General features: G+C 38.7%; 1 protein-coding gene across 1 annotated transcript in view; it reads right to left on the bottom strand.

Moving 5' to 3' along the window:
* The window catches only part of LUZP2 (leucine zipper protein 2), a 202989-nt gene extending 180350 nt beyond the window's left edge, over window positions 1-22639 (bottom strand). The window contains exon 1 of the mRNA XM_074918195.1: window positions 22342-22639. Coding sequence (XP_074774296.1) covers window positions 22342-22403 — 62 coding nt within the window. The 5' untranslated portion in view covers window positions 22404-22639. The remainder of the gene's footprint in view (window positions 1-22341) is intronic.
* Window positions 22640-23579: the final 940 nt, after the last annotated feature.

The raw sequence follows: 23579 nt of genomic DNA on the forward strand, positions 1-23579 counted from the left end.
CATCATGGTTTTCTCAATAACATGATTAAAAATAACCCTTTATCTCAGCAGATCTGATCCCTGACTGCTCAGAGACTACATATAACTAGTAGCCAACAAACCAGCACATAATTCTCTTGATGCTATCATCTTCAGAAAACACCTTAGGAGCTAGGTATAACAGGAGACACAGAGGGTCACTACAGATCTTTGAGATAAGTCTACTCTTGTTCAATCAAGTTTAATTACGAGAAAGACCTGCTATACCTCTCTTTTTGACTCAGTTGGATGATACTGTCTCAGACAGCAATGCTCACACGTTGTAGGTAACACTTGGACCTCACATCAAGAGTTATCAAGGCTGATGGCACCTTTCTAATGTTAGCACTCAAGGGTCCCCAGGCTTCCCAAACTACCAATGTGGGTAAATTCTTTTTTCATTTTCACTAGGAGTGGTTGCAAATATTCTTCAGTTTGAACTTTGCTACCATAACTGGGATTTATCCTAACTGTGCTAGCGCTCTTGCATGTGATAAAGTTTACATTTCAACTTTCCTCATGACTTGCATCAGAATGCAGTTAAACATTAATTTGCATAGTGGTACTTCTTACCTACGTGCTTGCTTTTCTGTTAAAATCAAACACAACCATACTTTGCTGGGTTTGAAAGCACATTTTAAAACACACTTATTTGAATATTCCCTTAGAGGTTACTTATGTATAAAACACCAACTTCCTAGAACATCTAGATGTGAATTCACAACAGGGGAGTTGATGGAGAAGTCTCATTTCACTGTCTGAAATGTAACTCGATCACATCAGCTGAAACCTTGTTTTGTCGTCAGTAAAACAAGAAACAAGCTTCTACTTTGCTATCACTCAGGTATTGTTAGGAAGAATTCATCCAATAAATGTTTACACGTAGTTCTTGATAATAAGAACAAGTTCTGATTTCCATCAAGTAAATGACAGGGTTTCTTTCTGATTTCAATCAAGACCAACATTCAGTCCACAAAATATAAACATGAATGTTACTGTAATAGTGTAGTTTCATTATTTTTGCTGGTTTTACCTATGAGTATATGGGTGGGGACTTATTTCAGAGGCTTGAGTCTCTCTAAAAATTATTAACCTGACAGATTCAAAACATTACTTGCTACTGCTCTTCCAAACCTTTCAGAGTTTTGGGGTTTTGTCTGGGGGGGGGGGGCATTGGTTTTTTAGTTTTTTTTTTTTTCAGAATTTCAGTATTACCAAGTCAAGTCGTCACGCAACAGAGAAGAAACAGTGATGAAATCTTAAAAGCTGTACCAATATGATAGTTTAATACTTCATGATCTTCTGTTTCTGTAGTAACAACATAAGTTTTTCACCATAGGACATCTAAAGAGAAAATTAAAAGATGTACTACAACACCTCACTGTAAAAGTACAAACAGATCATATTTAACAAACTAAGAGGAACAAAGACATGTTTAATCCAGGATCAGGTCCCACCTCTTCCTAGGCTTTCTTAACCACATTTATTCTATATTTCCAATTTTCCATTACATAATTGAGACCACCTCTTGCTTAACAAAATATTGAATTGTTAGCAATCGAGTACAATAGCTTGACAAGAAAGGTGATGGTTTTTTTTTTTAATAATAGGCTCATAACAGCTTAAAAGAAATATGATTTTGAGCTATAAAACTCCAGGGATATTTCTGAAACAATTTAAGCAGCAGCTTATACATTACCAATCTCTACAAATACACTATCTAAGTAAAAATAATTATGTAATTTTCATTCACAACAGGATTTTTCTAACACAATATTTTGCCCTGAAAATTATATGCTTAATCTAAAATGTTTCTAAATTCCAACTGATGAGTTGTAGAACACTTACATGATGTCACTGCATGGTAATTGATACAAAATTGTTTCTTTTATAAGAAGTATTTACCATGTTTTTCCATTAAAGAATTCAACAGTAACCTACTGCCACTGAATTTCATCAGAAACTACGTTTCACTAAAACACGCTGTGCATTAGTGTTTTATAAAGGCACATATTATTAAACTGTTTCAATCCACTGATTAAAACTGGAGGCTGCAGGAATGAACTACTGAACAATCAAACATTTGTGACTGATTAGAAGAGGTGGGTACCAGTCTTCCCTGGGTTTTACACCCGGCTGCAAAGCCACTGTATGTTGTTACGCCTCAGCTTCCTGTTGAATCTCCAAAAAAGAAAGACCTCGAGAAAAAATTCTTTGGGTTGAAGGAAAAAAGCCTTTTGTTTTGAAATGTAAATTAGTTGCTATTTCATTATCGCCTACTTCAGTGGAAACAAATTATTAAAACTTGGAAAAGCTAGCTATTGAGTTTTCATTTAAAGAACCTCTAGTAACGTAGAATTAAAACATCATATCCCTGTAACATAAATTATGATCCAAAGCTACAGATACTACACTGTCTTCTGTATATACTAAAATAACATAAAGAGGCAAAGATGAGGAAAGCAGGATGTGTTTTAGAAAGAGCCACATAATTTCAATCTAAAGTCTACTAAAGTTCTTCAGGAACAAGGGCAGTTCAAGGAACAAGGAGAATTCAAAACGTATTTCTGTTCTCTCCTACAATTCTCCTTTAACTCAAAGGAAAACACTCCTTGAGGAATGCTGTATTCAAGGAATACCTAATGAATATTCACACTACATTTGATATTGGCAAAACAAAAGATCCTTAATACTATTAAAATTTCCAAGATAGAAATATTAAGTTTCCACCCCCCTAATTTTTAACTGACCAGTAGTTAAAAATTTACTGGTTGGAGACCACAGTTTGTTTTCAGTGGGATTTTTTACTTTATATGATAGAAGTATAATACTAACTTCAATGTGCTCAGCCCGTCAAGAGGAAGGGCTGTGAAAAGCACCAGGTAACTGATTATATTTCAATCAGTGTCAACAGCAACACTTTCCGTTATTTTAGCTGAGCACAGGTAGGGCATTATAAAGATGGAGAAACAAGTTTTCTTGAAAATATTTCCTACAAAGACACATCAGTACCTGAAAGGCACCATTTCAGCCATACCATTTCCTCTACAACACTCAAAAAATGGTGACCCAGCTGGTGCAAAGGCTTTCTGAAAAGGACTGCATCCACAGTAAAACTATGTCCTTCCATAATCACACAGACTTGCATGACAAAATAATTGAAGTCTAACAGCTTCTTTACTGCTTTGTCACAATGGAATTTTTGGGTGAGTTGGATTGGTGAGGCAGTGCAAGGGTAGAGGGGGACTGCAGCTGGAGTGGGTTTTGGCTTTAGCATAATGCTGAGAAACACAATAGGCAGGCAAATGCACGCATCTGACCACCTTTAACAAAGCAAATAACTTCTTCCTGGCTTCACCCAGACAGGCATTACTTGGCCAGTACTGCCAACTGTTGAAAAAGTCATGGAGTAACAACTACCCCAAAAATGGTATTTTGTGTTGGTTTGATTCAAGATCCATTTAAAATGCAGCATCTTTCCGCTTCTCAGTTAATTTCTGCAGATCGTATCCCTGTACTGTTTTTATCTCAAAAGGCAAGGGCATAATTTTCTTTTTCTCTGCTTCTAAAAAGCGTAACTTTTGATGCCTTGCCCTCTACAAGTTTTGCTCATTATCCTTCAAAGCACAGCTCTAATGAAACTGCTCAGATTATTCTGTCAGCATCTACCAAAAAACATTTAGAAAGGTCATTTCCTAAGGCCAGTGAAATAAACCAAGAGGAAAACAAGGATTCTTTTTCATCAGCATGTCCCTCTCAGCATTTTTAATGCTAGAGTCCATCACTTCCATCACACATTCTGCTCATCCAAAACCTTTCTCCCCCTCATGCTCTTTCTATATGTTCAGTTGGAGGAAAAAATACCACCATGTCATTAAATGCCATAAGGATAACAGGGATTTTAGTGCAGACAGACAAACTTAAGACCATCTGACAAGTCAGAGCACAGCAAAACAAATGTATGGGGATAAACTCCAGTTCCCTTGGATCAGTTGTATTTCATGACTCTGGGTCCTGGGCTGAAATCCATCCAGACAGTGCTCTATGGCTAAGACAAGCACATTTCTGACCTAATATTTCAACACAACTAGTATTTCTACAACTCTTCCTATAAATTTTATGGTCGGTCCCAAAGGAAACTCCAATACTCTAATTCATTTTTTTGCAAAGTCACTTGTTTCCACATCTGTTGTTCTGTCAAGCAATGCTCCTTTTCATCCTTCATTACTTAATCCCCCAGAAGTGCTATTGCACTTTGTAACCTGTTGGAGATAACTTCACTGCATGACAACAGCTGCATTTCCACACGTGACGTTTTCAGCACCACCTCCTTCTCCAGGCAGCATTTGAGCAGGTCTTTCACACCCACCATGAGAGTCTCCAAAAGCACGTCCCAGTCGTGCTGCTTCTCTTCAGAGCTGCATAAACCATGAAGCTTAAACCATGGGAGAGCAACCAACAGGACACATTCCTTTGCATCCCCATTGTTTCAGTTGTGCTTCGTTACCCGTTTACCAAGTTTTTCCAACAATTCATGCTCCAGCTCATGCATGAATTAAAATCCAAAGTTACAGTCTTGCCTTCAGAGAAAAACATTTGTTTCTCTCTTTCTGCAGTGTGTCCAACAGATGTTAGTCATCTAGTGAAACCATGTGAATCTTTCCTGACACTAGCATTTAATACGTATGACATCACCGAGTATCACAGCACTGTTAGAGAAATAAATGGAATTTCAATCTCAGTCTTTCTCACTCCATTACCTGCTTTCTCTCCTCCTCTTTCCTGAAGCTGAACTGATTTTCTGTCCTATTCCTTTCATCCTATAATGAAAGTTAAGCCAGAAATATTTCCTGAATGCAAGATAATTTAATGATGCAGTTCTTTCCCATATGTTTCCAAGACCCACGGACTTGATGCGCACAATACTGCCTACTACACCGGGGGAGGGCACGCACAAAAAAGCCCCAACTTTCCTCCTAGCCAAAGCTAGGTTTCAAGGCAAAGGCACACACATAGAATCCGAGTGATACAGAATGGAACAGGGTAAGGACTGAAGGAAGGACCGTGAGGCAGCATAAAGGCAGTACTGCAGTACTGTTGCACTGTGACATTTTTACTGTCTACTACATCTCAACTACCTCCATCTTGCCTTAAATTTCCCTTCAAACACTGCATCTTATATTCCAATATTCCCAATATACCTGTATACGTTCTGACGCTGCCAGAGGAAATATGAGAAATTGTCATTTTCACATGGCAACACAAAGCCGTGTTTTCCATTAGAAGAGTATGATCCACTTCCTGAAGCTCAAAGGACAGGCATGGTAGCAATTACATCAGACCAAAAACTAACAAAGCATCAGTCACAACATTACCGAAATAAAATAAAGATGGCAGAAGCCAACATCTATAAGCAGGCACAATTCACTCAAAGAAAAAGATACACACGGTATTTGCTCCCTTAAGCAGGAACTAAGTGAATACAAAGGAAAAAAGATGGCAAGCCTAAAAGATATGTCTTGAGAGATCTTACGGGTCACCAGAGTACAGGGGTAAAGCAGTATGTGGTTAAAACAGAGCCTCACTTCTAACTTCCAACCATGTTCAATACAGAGCCCTACAGCCTGGCTTCTTTTGTCACTGCTTCATTAGCAGCAAACATGAAGCCTTACCTACAACGTGTAAAATAAATTCAGAAAACATTGAAGAACTATGCTCCAGTGCTCAATGTATTAAAACCAGTAGAAGTAATAACAAATTATGAAGAAAATTACTCTTCATAGCACTTTCTGGAATAAACAGAAATGGATTTCCATCCAAATCACCTTTAAGTTGTCAAAATAAATACTTGCTCCTAGTGCTCTCCACCATCTTCACCACTTATTTAGCATCAGGGAATAATACTGACAGCCTAATCATATTTCCAGATTTTGCAAATACTTAAGCAGGTAAAGGAAAAAAAAGCATCACCCACAAAAGCAGACTCAGCTACTACAGTTTACTTAAACTACGTTCATTTTGTCTTAGCCTAATTCTTATCTATTAGTGAAAGATAGTGAGGCATTAGAAAGAGATGTATTTGATATCACTACATCCCACAGAAACACCTGATTTTCTCTTCTCCCTTTCTGCTGCAGAAGAAAGATGGAACCTTTTGGAAGTAGCTGTGCAGGCAAGTAAGAAAGAAGGCAGGTAGGCACTAAGACTGACCAGTATCATACAAAGTGAATGCAGTCTGGAGGGGTGAAAAACTGCACACAAACTAAAACATATTCCTGCATGAGGAGTCTGGAGGAAGCTCCATTATATATGCCGCAGTTATCTCAAAGAGGCTAGTTCAGTTTTGGAAACAAGAGGTCATCTAACGTTATTAATTTTCATGTTTGACATTAAACATTGGCTGTTCTTACACAGCCCAGCCTAAGAATCAAGTCTTAAATACCAGTTTGGATCAAAATGTTGAAAGTGCTAATTGAACTGGCAAAGATACGATGCTCACAATTAAAAGATGTCTCCATTTGGTTAGTGGCCAGATCCATAGCTGGAATAAAGTTGCAGATGCCAGCTGATAATATGAGCCAGTTCCACTCTGAAACACAGTACTGCATTTCTTTCTTATACATTGGAAGGGACTACAGTGATTCTTACATTGCAGTGTAGTCACTGACCTCAGATAGTGGCTCTTAAATGGGGAGTATTGTTTTCTTCTTTTCTCAGTGGCGCAGATCCAGCCACAATTTAAATATTAAATTATCCAGATTCAGTTTTCAACAGAGACATCCTTCAGCTATGATGTACAACTCTTCCTGTTGACATGCAAGGTCCAATTACTTACAGATACACACTTTATTCTTTTGAGTTGCCTAATGAATTCTAAGATACATTGAAACACAGACTTGCCATGCCTGCATTCTTCTCTTTTGCACGTAAGAATGCACATTAAGTTGACTGGTACTAATTTAATGAGTTCTGGAACATTCTCTCAATCATCACTTTCAATACTCATGTTATGCAGAGGACTAACAATATCCTGTGAACCACTCTCAGTGGCAAACATTAAGAAGAACAAAAGTAAAATAACTTTTAAAGCATCAAAGGCTTAAAATATTCAAGTGAAAAACAAACTAGAACTGTTAAGTATTTATCTGGGACACTGTAGATTTCCTAGGCATGAAATGTCAACTATACCCATTCAAGACCCATTAAGGGCAAACATTTCAGAGGGTCATAAATATCACTCAGAAAATAAAAAGAAAGCCCACAAACTTGAAAGTAGAATGCCTTTTATTTGTTAGAATGAGATGGGTCTCGGAGAACGATAAAAGTCAGTCAGACTGCTTAGTATCGCTGAGCGCCCTTGTGTGTTTGGCTGCCATAAATTTAGGACAGTAAGAACACACAGTTAATTCCTGTACTTTTCATTCAAATAGAAAGTTATAAAACTGCTGAAGAACAGTATCCTTCAGGACACCAAGCATGTCAAAAGTAAAAGGAGAAGTGGGCAAAGCCTGAAAGATTACTGCCATAACACAAGTGACAGTCACTCTGATCTGTATCAGGAGTCTGCCTTCTCTCCTCATAGCCCCAGAATTAAGTGAAGATGCGTGAACTTTATCCATACGTCCTGAACCAAGAAGAGCAGAGAAAATATGCTAGCAGGTTGTAAAACAAGAAACTTGTTGAATAAAACAAAAAGAGACAGAGCTATATATCATGCATACCACCCTTTACTGTGGTTCCACAGGCTTTAAAGTGGGTAGTAAATCAGGTGTGCATTAGCAAAAAAAGGCTTTAAAAAGAAAAATAAAAACTAGGATTCACTGTATGTCCGTATTTCCAGGATATACATCATGAAGCAAAATCAAGTAAAACCTCATTCTTCTAGTGGGGGATAACTGAAAACAACAAGAATTAAAAAGCCAACCCTCTTTTACACAAGAAGCCTTAACCCAGTGAAATTCCCTGTTTTAGAGAAATCAGAGCTAAATAAGAAAGGCTGAATTGAAAAAATAATCTGTAACCATCTTGTTTATAAATATGAGAAGAATTCTCCATGCAGAAAAATCTTGGAGTGCTGTCTTGGTTCTGTGTTCACTAAATTGAGTTGCCAGTTTCTTACACTCTTGCCTGTTCTCTTTCCATACATGCCAGGAGGATGCCCCTGGGAGCTTGGTATTATTCGAAGAGTCATGGCGATTCAGTGAACTCAGTGGAGGGTACAACGACTCCAGAGGTGTCAAATGGGTGTTTTTGTTAGTAATTACTGAAGGAGATCAAAGAATTGATTTAAAGCTACACTCTGTTACGAGTTTTACTCCAGTGGAATCCTGCCAAGCCGCTTAATATTCCCTGGGCTACATGTCTGCTGAACAACTCAAGCTCCTATCACCTTGACCCACAGAGACTGCAAAACTAATAAAGTTCTGGTCATTTTTTTAAAGCTAAAATATCTTTCTTTGTGGTCCTCCCTCATTAGTAAAATGCCCTTACAAACCTGTTGCTATTTCTTATAACAGAGAAAGTTCTATATTGATTGTTTCACTAGTATTTTGAAACCAGGTATCAAACTCAGCCTTACACACACTATAATACAGGCACTTCAGCTGCTCAAAATTTTTTCTCTATATAGAAGTCCTTTTCTCATTATCACAACAACAGTAATTCACACCAGAAGTGGGCAAAGGACTGGTACAGTGTGAGAGCCTATAAATGAGTTTACTTAAGGCTGAAAGTTTATTTACTCTGAAAATGATTCCACTGAAGTATCCCATGGTCACACGGGAAAATGTCTATAGTTGTGAACACCGTGGTCTTATGAACAAGGTCTCGAGTTTTAAAATGTCTAACCACTTGTTAAGCAAACAAAGAGTAAGGGTGAGACAACATATTTCTAACACTGTAATCCCACTGAAGTAATCATTTCTAAAGCTTCTGCGAGTTGTTGGAGTTGGTTTCGTTTTGTTGTTTCGGTTTTTTTAAGATGAGTCTTTAAAGGACTGCATCTTGATGTTTACTATGAAGATGTGTTTTCATATAGTACTGAAAGAGTTATTTTCTTCTATTTTTCCTGTTTCAACATCTGGAAGACAACTGAACCTCCAAAATCAACCTCCACTCCTTCTACATATCCTAGGTGGCAGCAACAAACATCCATTGATACAGGTTTAACCAAGGAGAAATTCAGTTTAGTTTAGCCAGAAATGTACCAAAACTACCAACTAACTTATGCCATTCATTTTTTCCAATACTCCAAATGAAGCTGTAATGGAAGCCTGGATCTTCTGCGTATTTTAAGAAACAGCATATTAAGAATGATCGTTGGACTACTGCCAAGCTGAAAATCCAAATCAAATTGAAGCAGTAGTGAGTCTAACCATGTCCAAAACCACCCATAGCTGCTTTTATGAAGGCAGGATTTCATCCATTTTTCCACTTAAATCAAGTTTTGTATCTTAATTCCCACACAGGCCTCTGGAGGAAGAGAATAAAGGAAAAGCAAACAGAAGACGAAATCTTCCCACTTTCCTCCTCCACACAAATAAAAATTTGAAGCCTAACTACTTCGTCAACCCCAAAGTACATTGATTGAAAACGATGGCACAAGGCATAGTAATGATGGTAAAAGAATAACACTGCTCTTTGCTCCAGTCACCTCTCTTGCAGAAGTTAGTACTACTGTTGTTTGATACAATTTTATAAATCAGTATCTCCTAACCCTGGTGGTTTCTGTACATATATATATTCTGATTGTTGACTGAAAGCTTCCTTTACCTTCCTCTCATCCTTTGAGGAACAGGGTGGTGTAACATGGGCCGAAAGTACCGCAATGAGAAAATCATCATTAATATGTCCATTTGAAGACAGTGTTAAATCCTCAGCCACTGTACACCAGCATAAATACCAACACTGATCACAGGAGATTACTATTTCTAGTATTTCTGTAATTATGATTACAGTATGGTAAGAGGAGGAACTTTCAAGAAAGTAAGTAGTAAAATGCGTATTTATTAAAAGTAGAGTTACCAGTTTAAAGCAACTGATATCTGCCCAAAGGAGAATAGATTGCCTAAATTTTATTAACAGTTTTTCCCCATAATACCATTGCCTTGTCATTTATGTAGTTCCATATGTACGAGCACAGATCACTTTCTTAATGCCTTTTCATCTATGTAAAAATGAGATAAAGACTAACATTTTCATTCATTATCAAAGGTTATACAAAGATAAATTGCTACCCCAAGTAGCGTAAGCATTTTTCTTTAATCTTTTGCCTATTTCTTTTTATTATTACTCAAAAATATTATGTAGGATTGTGCTCATCCTGCCTATTGGTCCAATCATGCTTGAAATCCAATTTTATAAGTCTAGCCATTTTCAAAAGTGCAACTAACATTTTTAGCATGGATTTAGAGGTTATATGAAAAGCTGCCAGTTCATAAAAGGATTTGAGGCCTGAAAAGAGTCAGATCTGTCTCTAAAGTAGATTTGGAGGGGTACCTGCTATGCAGAATTTGCAAAAGCTTCAGAGCCAGTTAAGAAGAGAGTATGAAGAAGAACGCCCAGTTTCATACAGTAAGGGAGTTGTTTGGAACAGCCCTCAGGCTGTGTCAGATGCTGCTGCAACAGGAGATTACACTGATAACCCAGACCAGTAGGAAAAAAAAAAATCAAGATAACAGAATGCTGAGCAAGCATTTAACAAAACACTAATTTCTCAAGTTACTTTTTCAGTAGTGTTAGACCGATGCCATAATGGCATCATCTAATGGGCACTATCAAAATAAAGATAATATTCTGCTGAAATACAAGGAATCTACAGAAAGTTTTTCTTTTTTACACTCAAGTGCAAGACCGTCCAACCTAAAGACTGAAAAAAATGGAAGTTAGCAAAATAATTCCAGGTTAATGCATTTGCCAGAAACAATGCTTGCTGCCGGTATAATTTCTTGCATTTGAACAAGGTGGCAGGATATAAAATATTAAAGCTCAGTGTTAACTGTAGACATAATTTGGTATTTTTATCTGCAAAAGGTGTACCCAAATTTGATGCCTCAGCTGTTGAAAAAAAAAAGTTTCAGCTGTTTTGATGCATTTCTTTCTATGCAAGCAGAAGTATAAACATCTACTCAAGCCACTGAGAAAACATAGCCAAAAATCAATTTTTCATACTTCATTATGTGCCTACAACTAGAAATCCTTTACAGAGGCATATACACTATACATATTTATGTATTTTCCCTTGAGCGAAAGAAAATTCTACATTCAAAAAATACACTAATGGAATTGGATACAATTTTGCAGTCTTTAGTTTCATTTTATCAGCACCCACAATGATGTTTTGCCATCTGCTCCGGATGAGGTGACTTTCCCACTGCCACTTTTTCATTAAATTAACAACAAACAGGTAAGAATTATCTCCATCCTCATTAGCGTGTGGTAAGTAATGAGCCCTAATCAGATTTCCACACACACAAAAATCTATAAAACAGTATTATCTGTAGAACAATGAAAAATTTACCCTTAAGTTATCATTAGGTGTACATCATTTATGAGGTTTAAAGTATATGGAGCATAGGTATCTAGCACAAAAGGAATCTGTTCCATTGACCTAGAATTGAGGTGAAAGTGCTAGCTTTTATCTGCTTGCTTTTTAGAAGACTTTTAGGCCATATTTCTAAACTTTTTTAAGATTTATTTTAAAGAATTAAACCTACACCAGTACCATCATTTCTAAGTCATAAGCAGTAACAAGCAGGGCAGAACAAGTGTCCTTCCTTCCAAAGTTTTCTCACACACTCCATGCATAGCAATTTTTTTTCATCTTTGTACAGAAAGAGTTGCACCTGAATGTAGCTAGCCTCTGGTAAGATACAGGTAAACAGAGTTGTCTCTAGAATAGTATCTGTACTCCCAATTTACTCACTCACCACATAACGTCCCCTTTTATCTATCTCCTTCTAACAGATACCAAAATTGGTCTGGTTTTGCATCACCCCACTCATCCTACTAGGTCCCAGAATGGCAATTTCTCACTTCTGACTTTGTATAGTGAAACTTCCCAAGAGTTTCCCTGCAAATCAGGTGGCTGGGGGGATTGCTTGGATAGGTATGTTTGTTTCCAGCTTTGCCGCCAACCGAATTGCTGAAAACAAACCTACTTATTTCTCCAGGTGGGTCCATGCAAATGTTCACAAGAACAAAGAGTCTGTTACCTATCTGAATATTCTTCTACAGGACTGCCTCAAGCTACCTTAAGGACCATTTCGTTTCCTAGAACATGGAAAGATTTAAGGCGGATGAAATTACTCCATTCTGCCTCCTGCGAGGTTTTTTCACCTTCCTCTGGTAGCAACCCCTCTTGTCAACAGCACATTGTCCTACCAGGGCGACAAAAGCTCCGTCTTCCCATAATGACTAAATGCTAATGGGAAAGGTTTTCCATTACACACAGAAGTACCATTTTAACATGTGACACAACCATCCAGTTTAAGCAGCAAAGAAACATATATCACTAGAGTGAATGTTGTGATATTTAACCCTGACTGCAGTATCAACTTCTGTACGTCGCCTGTTTGATCAGCTTAAACCTTTCAGATTGCATTTTGTAAGCCACTGATGGGGGATTCATCTCATACAAAAGGAACATATATTCCTTAAATGCTTACTTCTGGTACACATGTCCTATATTTCTTCCTATTTCAAAAGCTATTTAAATTTTGTCCGTCACGGTACATATGAAACAAGCGATAGCACATACTACCACATTAAAACTGATAGAAATGCAAGTTTTTCTGAGTCCATTTGAAGAACTAATTAATATTTCTTTAAAGCAGATTTTACCCTTTAGTTTTTACAGCAATTTAATTCTTTCTGCTTCCCGGAACAGATAACAGTCTTCCCTTGAGCCAAAAGAGCTCCAGCTGAGTAGAAATTAGGGAAGGAACTAGGATGTTTGAAACAAGGACAAAGAGAGAGGTATGAGTTAAAGAAAAATATTAAATTAAATGTCTGCTTTCATAAGCTTTCCTGAGCCAAATACAGCACATCTGTGTATACTGAACAGCAGATAGTTGTTTTACAAGTAAATAAAAAAGCAACTGCAGAGAAGTCTCTATTCACCATCTATGCACTTGAGGAGTGTATTTTTTTCATACATCATTCATGTATGAATGCAAAGATTTCACTGAAAACAGTATTGAGACTGATTTTTCACCAAATTAAACAGCACAGGCTGCACTGATTGCAAAGTTAGAGATGCTTAATGAAGGAAACAGAAGGGAAGCAGCAACATTGCCATGGGTTTTGACATCCCCCCCTCGTCCCATTGTCATCTAGGCACCATGGTTACAGACTCACTTCCCAAGCCTTACCATTTGCCAAATAACCTTACTCCCTCAACTGAGAGTGAATAAAAGCAAGCTGCAAGGCTAGGCTTTCTAAAGGAGGTCGGGACGGATTGCTAACAATCACAACTATTTGGTATCCCCTGTGCACATCAGCAGATAAATAAGTCTAATTTTCAAAGCACATAGCTCTCATTTACGTTCAGATTTTCAGAAGGTTTGTGCAGCCAACATGTTCTCCCTTTTTGAAATTCAAAAGGCATCAGATTAGACTCGTTCAGATCACTTAAAGAAAATCCACTGCAGATTATAGGTATTAAGCCTTTCGAAAAATGTATGGTCCCTTGGCAAACCTTGGCTCCCTTCATGGAAGGAAGAAGAAAACAAAACCAAAGCAACAAAAAAGCCACAGTGTCTACTTCCAGAGGAGCACGTGCCAGGAACTTCTGCACTCTCTGCAGAACAGAGGGGTAGATCTGCAGCGGAGCTGATGGACTCTGCCAGCCACTAATAAGTAATAAGGATACAATGGTTATGGTGCATATTTTGGCACAAGAAATAAGAATTAAGCATCAACTGATAGGTTTCAGCAAAGCAGCTCAAAGGTTCAGCTACTTACTAAAGACAGTTGTTTGATTTGCACCCTGGCTGAGCTTCACCCCATCCTGAAAAATATTTCTTTACAAAAAAGCTGTAAGTGAAGCAGTAGTAAAATTGATTTTATTTCTCCATTTTCAAGAGACATTCTCTCTGCACATTGAGCACACATTTCATTACACTGCATGAGGAGAAAGAAACTTCCTCAACAGACAATCTAATGCCACCCAGCTGCTTTTCAGTCTTGTCAGTTCAATTTTTCCACACATTTTTTTTTCTCTTTCACGTTTTAGTAAAATCTCAATTTTTTTTTTTTTTTTCCCTTGTTTGCTGCCACAGGCTAGGCTGAAACAAACACAGGACTGCAGAATCATTCAGACACGATGAGGATGGTGTACCTAAGGCGGACACAGCGTATCCCTGGGCTCATTGTCACTCTAGGTCCCTCCATTCACTAAACAATTCTGAGGTACAAAGCCACAGCTTCTACTTCTGTAATCATTCACACCCAGAAAAATCACAGAAACACCTGAAAAGCAGTATCAAGTACTGAGAATCCAACTTCTACATAGTACTAGTAAACAACCACATTTTGTTTCCCAGAGCACTATGTAATTTGTCTTCCGCTCCCCACCCACTACCAAACCAAGTTTTATCAAGTCCCATAACAACTACTGAAAATATGTTAAAGCATTATGCTAGAGTGAAATACAGAGATTGTACCCCGTTTGCCTGACCTTTCGCAGAAGGTGTTTTGATGCTCTCTAAGCAAGAGCATAGTAGCAAAGCCAGTGATAATGCACATCACTGGGTAAAAGTGTGGTGGCCTGGAAAAAGTTTGTAATGAGAAGTTCAAAGGCTGTTTTCCTGCAGATCCACCTCCAACTCGGAGAAAAGCGCTAGTTCTGCGATGAGATGGGATTCAGCCAATACGTGCTCAGTTTTCCAAGTGGTGCCATTTGTGTGTCAGTGGGTAGATCTGTTTTTCAAACAGCTTCCACTTTGATAATGGACAAATGAAAAGGAAACCTACCTACTTCCTATAAGGAAACTGCAAACATAAATCAACCAAGTATGACCACTCGGAAACAGCAACAATATGAATATGTAAATAGCTGGAAAAAATAACAATTTGGGTAAATACACCAGCTGGCAGCATACTAGCCTCATCTTCTTAAGGTAGCATGTGGAGACAAAACACACCAGAGTTTTTTGACACTTCTCTACTTCTTTCCACAGAAGCTATAAATCAATATCAACAAGTATGATATTGAGAAATTCCACAGACACCTATTTCTTCAGCTTCTAAGTCATACACATTGATTTCTCTCATGGTTCACCGAAGTACTGTTTGTTTCAACAAATACAGCTGAGACTTCAGAGGGAACACTACAAAAAGCATTGCTAAGATAATACACAGTAAAAGTAAAGATTAATAAACACGGGAGTGATATGTGGTAAGTAGTAAGATGAGTAAGTAATAGCACAAGAAGGAAAGGGAGAAAAATCTGTAGTAGCACACAAAAACTGCTATTTGATGCAATGCCATATTTATTCTTCAGCATTTCTAAAAGGTAGTTGCCACTGATCTGTTTGAAGTAGCAAACGCAACAATACACATCCTAAACATTTGCACAATATTAAGATTGAAGGAGGGTATGAAAGATGTTTATTCTTCCTGACAAATATATTACTTGTCTTCCATACTGACAATATTTACAGATCTGACCCTTACAAGACAGCTGGCGCACTCATTGTGCAAAACTAAGCAATGAGAAGAAGCACCGTTTTTGACAAGTGGCATAAATGAGATTTATTTGTCTACACAGTGGTACATCATAAGGATTACTATCTGCGAACAGGTTTCTGTTAAATATAAACAATAATATTGACTGCAGAGTCTCACAGAAGGAGGAATTACAAGTTTGGGTTAAGATATCCTTATATTCTGCCCTAGCTATAGATTAATAAATTCGAAAGAAACAGGAAAGCGTCAGCATTATAATTTCTCTAAACACAATGAATACATTAAAATGTCAAAAGTAACTCCACAGCAAGTCTCCTGGACAGAAATGCATTATACATAGCATAACAAGCAGAATTCCAACTGTTCTATTACATTAAGACTGAATTCTAGAGATCCTCAAGATTCACCTGAGATCACATGGAACTTGAAAAATATTTTAAATGTAGATTACATCCAGTCTAAAACAAGTATTTCCTTACGGTTACAAAAGTTTTTAGCAGCATCCTTTCTTTCCCTCCTCTCATTTTTTTTTTTTCCCTTCTTCCTTTCACATTCCAGAAATCAGAAAAGAAACATAAATGACAAAACATCACAAAAGAATCTATTTTTAATATTTCTGGCCAAGCTGAGGAAGACTTACTTTCTGGATTTCTAATTTAGGTTAGTGAACTTAAATTTGTAGAGCACTTTTAAATGTTTCAGCCCAGATAATAACATAGCAAGCATACCACTTCCAAGAGGATTATTCTTAACCAAAAATTAGCCTTATCATAACAGCAGAAAATCCCATAAAATTTAAAACTTTTGACCAAAAAACATTCTCTCCACCTGCTCCACCAAGTGCAAGATATACAGATACAAAAAAATGTGTGGTTGCCCTATTGTAGAAGGGCTGCAAACATGGAGAAGCAAGCCTATTACATAAGGTTAGCATTTAGAATATATGTGTTTATGCACACATGTATTCTTACTTGCATCTATAGTGCAGCTCAAATGCAGGGACTCCCAAACTACCTTTAATCGACCTCATTCTGATGCCAAAGAAGTTCACCTACAGCATGTTCTTGTTCACTCTTCTACACCAGATAGAGGCACCCCACCTACCTTGTTTTAAAGCTACACTGAAAATCTTGGCCCTGTACCACGGCCTGCAGATTCAACAGGGCCCTGTACCTGGAGGCAGGATGGCTGGTGACTGCACTTGTGCCAATAAAACAGCCCCTCATTTTGCCACTGCCAGTTTTATAGTCCAGCACGTGCTCCCCTGAGGCCATGGACTTCATGCGGGAGATCTAGTGGTTTGGTTTGGTTGGTTGGTTAGTTGGTTAGGGTTTGTTTTGTTTGAGTTTGGCTGGTTTGTTCTGGGGTTTTGTTGTTTTGTTTCTGGGGAGTCTTGCTTATTGGTTTTTTGGGTTTTGTTCTTTTTAAATATGTCACTGGAGCTCAAAACTTTTCTCCCCAAAGAAGGAAAAGGCTTTGTTTCACCAAGCAGCTTCTAGCTTGTTGTATTAGGCACTTGCTTCTAAGTCATCAAGCTAAACACATTCCTTGAAATAATGGGAGTTGTGCCACTGGTAAATTTGTCTCATTATGTTTAAAACCAGATAACAACCAAAAAAAAAAATGGTTCTTCAGGTATAGTAAGGTCACTAGCAATATGCTAAATGCCACTTCTGTTCCTCAAACATAAAGTCCTTACAAGCCATTAACCAAATATGCATCATCATCCACATGGATAGAAATCAGAAAGCTTTCACAGCCCAGAAAACCCAGACAGCAGAAGTAAGTGTGAAAGGAATTCTAAGCAGGAGACAAGTAATACAGTTAATGCCCCTACTTTTCTGGGAGAATTCAGAAAGCAAAATATTAAGACAGTCTCTCTTATCCATCAAACCTACAGTAAAAATGCATCATCTTCTCTGCTAAAGAAGTAGCCTACTACCACTCTGCAGGGTTCACCTCCAAGCATGGGGAAAAGGAAGGACACTGCTGAACATCAGCCGAGGATCTTCAGAAGTGAGGACTGCCTTTGGCTACCAGCTGGATCATGTAACACTGGTGTGGCTACAGCCCAGGGCATCAGCACACAGCGAGCTTCATTCTTCCACCTCAAAATCTAGAAAGGAACAGGGTTGCCTCTGCTCTTGTATCAGTTGAAATGGAAAAAGTTACTTTCAACATCTGATTATAGCCCAAACACTGTTTCTAAGATGGGAAAGAGCTTAAGAACTAAAAAAAAATTATTTTTAAAGTTCCCCTCACTCACCCCTGTATAACAACATCCCCTTTATTGTTCCTCATGTCTCAGAGTCCTTCACATGCCTTTATCTGAGAGAAGGGAAAGACGTTAGTATTTTCACATTCCTTTAAAAATAATTACCAAAATCAACAAACATAAAGGAAATAGTCAACCTTGAAAATACATCCAGGGAAAAAGCAAGCATTTAAGTTAGGTTCTCACGTTTAATAAGGTAAGTGAATTGACTATATTTCTATCACTTCCAACACTAGACGTACACACCAGATCAACACCCATACCTTCATTAAGCAACATCCACCTACCAGAAACGAGCACACAAGTTTTATCCTGCTACACACTACAGAGGTGACGTTCTTCTGAAGCCAATCTATTACAGATTGCTTTGTAACATCAGCCTAGTAGGACTGCCAGCGAACTGCAATTTTAGAGAAAATGACCACCAGCCATTTCTCTGCCATTAAAAGAATACAAGTTCTGCCTTTTACAGCCCTGTTGTTTGCAGATCCATTTCATGAGTTGCTGTAGTAGTAATATTATTATTGTTATTAAAGTGCATCTTGTCACGTTTATGGCCCCGTTCTCAGCTATAAAACATTCTACTTCAATCAAATTATTCAAAGTCTTGCATCTTTGTCACATTTCATGTGTGGACAAAAAGGAATTTGCTGTCATAGAACAAAAGGAAAGCTTTGTTTCACACCAAGCTTCTTTTAAGGAGTCAGATTTTTGTCATTTGGACAAAATAAATATCCTGGACATCAAACATTAAAGTATCCAGCCTTTCAATAGTAACGTTCAAGCAATATTCAGAAAACTGGTTTTTTAGCTAAAAGTATGGAAGTCTCATTAAACAAGATAATCTGTATTACAGCTCTTAGTTGCTGACCGCAATGATTCTGCTAGCGTTCCCTTCTCCAAATAGTTTTCCAGTCAGAACGTTTAGGTGTCTGGGGCCACAAAACCACACGGGTGGCTGCAGAATCAGACCCTGTGCCTGTTGTGTGCTAACTGAGCACTCACTATAGTGGACTCATTTCTGAAGTAGTAGGAAAAAACTATGCTGTCTTCAGCATAGTATGAAAAAAGTCACATGTACGCAACCGTCACATCAGATCTACCAAAACCAAGATGTCCAACGAAATATAAAAGTAGACAGGAAAACACAAACTTCAGACTAGCTTTACCAAGTTAAATTCACCTTCAAAAATGTTTCCCTTCACTTTTTATAAGACTGATTTTAGAACAGTAATTTTTCTTTTCCCATCAAAACATATATAATTAACTGGACAGGCAAATACTCTTCAATCTTGTTACCTCTTTGGCACTGCAACCAACTGGAAATACGATTAAGAGTCACCATCATGTCTCAAAACTGCAACAAAACTGAGTTTAGCTATTACAGATAATATAGTTAATTTCAAAAACCTGAATTTCTTGTAATTTGATGGGCATTTCGTTCATGCATATGATTTTAGAGCGCACCAAGAAGTTATTGGTATACAGTTCTAAAAATCAAAAGTTAATAATAAATGCTATCTTAAAAGTGACAGCTGTGTATCTTCCTCTTTAACAATGCTATGAAATAAGTAAAGATGACATGCTGGGTATGCTGTGTTAAAGTTGAGCTCATTGATTCATATTTGTTTACAATTAAGCTTGAGGACACGCCGAGGTCTTCAAAAACTACCCCCAGGACATGATGCCAAGAGAATGGCATCACCTCGTGAAAAGGAACAAAAAGCAGCAGCTGCCCACCTCTTCAGCAAGTACCGCCTCACTGACTTCAGCACCCATGTATGAAATGGAGATACTGTGCTTCAGTACAAACTTTAAAAAACACCCGAAATCCTCGTGATGGAAAACTTTCTGCCCTGCAAGGTCACTGCTTCCTTTGCCTTAGCTAAGCAATTTCACACAGCAAGATATTAGACCCTGCTTTTTGAGAACACAAATAGTCCTGCAAACCTTCTCTGCTTGGGTCCAACCAATGAAATAACTGTACGTTTACAAGAGATACTAACTGCTACAGACAGAATTGCCTGCTGCTGAAGGAGATTAAAGCATAATCTCTTTCCAGTAGATGGCATGTCGATAGTGCTGTATCATTTCTTAAACTTCCATCATGTGCTGTTGAGAAATTATTCTATGTTCTACACAGCCAGTTAAAAATCAAGTGACTGAAAGCAACTGCTGAACAGCATAGTCCAGGTCTTCCATAAATCTCCAACTCCACAATAGAGTTTCAGTCTCCTTTTAAACAGGATGACCAATCCGGTATCAAAAGCAAAACTTCACTTAGCAACACATACTGTACTTGGGTGGAATTTTAACAGGAATTTCCCCAACATTGATCACCTTCATCCCGCAATTACATAAGAACATAAACCATCACATGCCACAAAATGATGCTCTTACGAAAGTACATCCCCTCCTCAGAGTCATACTGCTCATAATCAGTATCCACATCCCAACTTCAACTTCCTCATATTTTTTATTTTTTCCAACTAGTTTTTAAACAGTGGGGAGGGACTTTTTTTTTTTTTACAATCATCAAGAATGAGCTATAGTTCATTTCTCATACAGGTAGTATTGTCTCAAGAAGATGAGGACCTGCTTTTAGGGGTTTGCACTACATACCTTGTCTCAGTCTAGTCCCCTGAATGTTCAAATGGTTTGTAAAACTTGATAAAAAAAAAAAAAACAACATGAAAATTTAGAACAGTTTTCCACATCTCTTTTCACTACAGTTTAATCTGTACAAGCTCATGCAAGATACAAACCTGCATCTGTGAAAGCTGACTTGATGCCTCCTCCCCTCTTTAGCCTAATTTAGCAAAGAATGTATCACTCTTAAATGCGTGTAAAGTTATTAATCCAAACTGACAAGAAGTTTCACACTTGACTGCTAGTGAATGTTGCCTTAGACCACTTACTAAATCAGAAGAGATCACTATTGAATCACAAGATACTACAACTGTCCTCCAAGTATTAGATACCAGCGAGCATCGGTGTGGTTTGTATGGACTGGCACTGTAGAATCCCCACATCAGAAGAGTTACCAAAATGAAGCACCCCTTCCTCACCAACCACCCCCTCCAAAGGAGGGAGGTTATTGAAGCATTCTGCTATTCCTAGTTTCTCCCTGCATTCGGTTCTCTTCCCACTCAAGAGATTTTCACAGGTATTATTTGCCTGTGTTTGAGTATGGACAGAGATGCGCTCCTGCTTTACCTGACTTAGTACTTAGCAGGCACACACTTTTTTTTTTTTCTTGTCTTTTTTTTTTTTTTTTTTTAAGTTTCAGTGAACAACTGAAGCTTAAAACATGCAGTGCTCCTGCAAAAAGCTGCTTCAGTGCTGATTTTACAGTTAGAGACCGGGAGTAAGGGAAAAGACACATTTCCCTGATAAATGTAGATGCTTATATCCACTGATAACATGCTTTGTGGACTTGCTACCAAGTAGCCAATAAACTTCTCTAACACAGCTGAGAAATCCCAGTCAAAATCTGGCCTTGATTTTCCAGTAAGGAACTGGGAAGTTAAGAAACCTGAGCAGAGAGCAGTGTCATTGTAACAGATCTGCTCTGTACCCAGCATTAACTTTCCATCTGTGTACATCAAGACAATGGGATAGAGTATCTCAGCTTTATCTTTTCTTCGCTGAACACGTTATGTCTACAGCATGGGGAACACGCTATCTCTGAGCACCTGAGCAGCACGCGTTATTTTATCAGAAGTCTGCGCAGTCAGAACAGGTTTTATTTTTAACCTGCAATAGATTTTGTTCATGTTTTCCTCAGTGATTTATTATATTTGTACAGAAAGGAATGCTGCTAGATTGCAGCAACTTTTTAACACGATTCCTGGCATTGAGATAACACTGCAAGATCTCACCTGCGTTTCACGGTAAGAGAAGGTAAGCCCTAGGTCTATGTTCAGATACAGAAACCTAAACTGAGATGAGATTGTTCAAATGCTTATCTTTTCTGCACTCTAGAAGGGAAAAGGTTCGCATGTTCTCCATTTCAGCTGGTTTGGCTTTCCAACGAAAAGAGAGTCTATCTGGTTTTACTGCTGTATACATGAAGCTTGTATTTGTTACTGTCTTGTTACATCACACAAGCTGTGGGTCAACTTAGACAGGAGCAGCTCTTTTACAGCATTAAAAAAAGCTTAGAAACACCAGGGGAAGACTCGGTATCTTTCAGAAGATCGGGAGGGGGATGGGGAGAGACAAGAATCAGAGAAGATACCTGCTCTAAACTTCCTACCCCAGCAAAAGCTGAAACCTGGATTATTTCTCTTGAGAGCACTGAATCTCAAAAAGCCAACAAAAGCAGGAGAACTCTGAGCAAAATCGCCCTCGGTACTCACCTAGCGCTGAAGACCAGTGCAGGAAAGAGAGGCAGCAAGTAATAAGCAGAGATGAATCTCATACTGGGGTTCCTCTGTTGCGTTCCGTTCCTCGCTCCCCTCTCCACACCGACGCTACCCCCGCGGCTCCGCAGCCTCGCCTCGCCCGCGGACCTGCCGCGGAGGGTCCTGCCTCCGCCGGAGCAGCCGGACCCACAGACCGACAGCCAAGGGAGCTCCGGGGGGGGATTTGAGCTCCAGGAGTGATGTCACGCGGCAAAGCGAGCTGCCGCTGTCCCCCCCCCCGCCCGCCCCTTCCCTCAAGCCCGGCCTGCCCCCCCCCTCCCGCCCCCCAAAGCCCGGCCTGCCCCCCCCTCTCCCCTCCCCAGCCCGGCGGCGGCTCCGGCCGCGCCCCGCAGGCTGTGCCGGTCCCCGCCGGGCTGGGCTGGGCACACGGCGCTGCGCTCCGACAGCGGAACCGAGCTGAGAAATCCCTCCTGGAAGGAGGGAAAAAAAAATTAAAAAATAAAAAAAAGCAAGGAAAAAAAAACTACAATGGAAACGCCACCGCTATTTAGCAATTAGTGTCTTGATGTGAAGTGAATCTAGACAAGATTGGGGAGAGAGAGACAGGGATTGTTCCAAGTAGGTGACAAGTTACAGATCAGCCACTACATCTGGATAAGCAGCATTTCTGCAAAGCAAGAATTCACAAGTTACTATTTCGATTAAGTACGCATTCTCCCCAGTGCCACATCAAGTTGAAGGTAAGAGCAGAAACAGCTTACAAAATGGTATTTTTAAACATTGATGTCATCTCTAAACGCCCTTCATCACCTGAAGCCACTGATAAGACTTTCAAGGCAATTAAGACTGTTTTTCCTGCTTTCCGTGTTTGCATGTCAGCTGATCCTAATCTTGATTTAAATAAATCAGCATTGGGTAAAGATGTTTTCAGAATCTAAGTCTTCCCTACCTTGCCACAAGGGAAGCTCATCTGATGGTAAATCATATGAACACACAACATTAAAACAAGAATCCTCTTTCCATACGATACAGAAAAAAACCCAAACTTGTCTACAAGTGAATAGAGTTTGATCATTACAAGGAGTTTTGGTCACCTATGTGCTTGTTTGGTCATATGAAAGGCATCCAGAAACTATATTATACATCACATGCATAAAGGAAAAGTTTAAAATAGTGTGTCATTGTATCCAGCTCTTTAATAAGGAGCAATTTTTAGAGTCCATCATAGCAAA

Source organism: Athene noctua, chromosome 14 (genome assembly GCF_965140245.1).
Source record: "Athene noctua chromosome 14, bAthNoc1.hap1.1, whole genome shotgun sequence".
Lineage (NCBI taxonomy): Eukaryota > Metazoa > Chordata > Aves > Strigiformes > Strigidae > Athene > Athene noctua.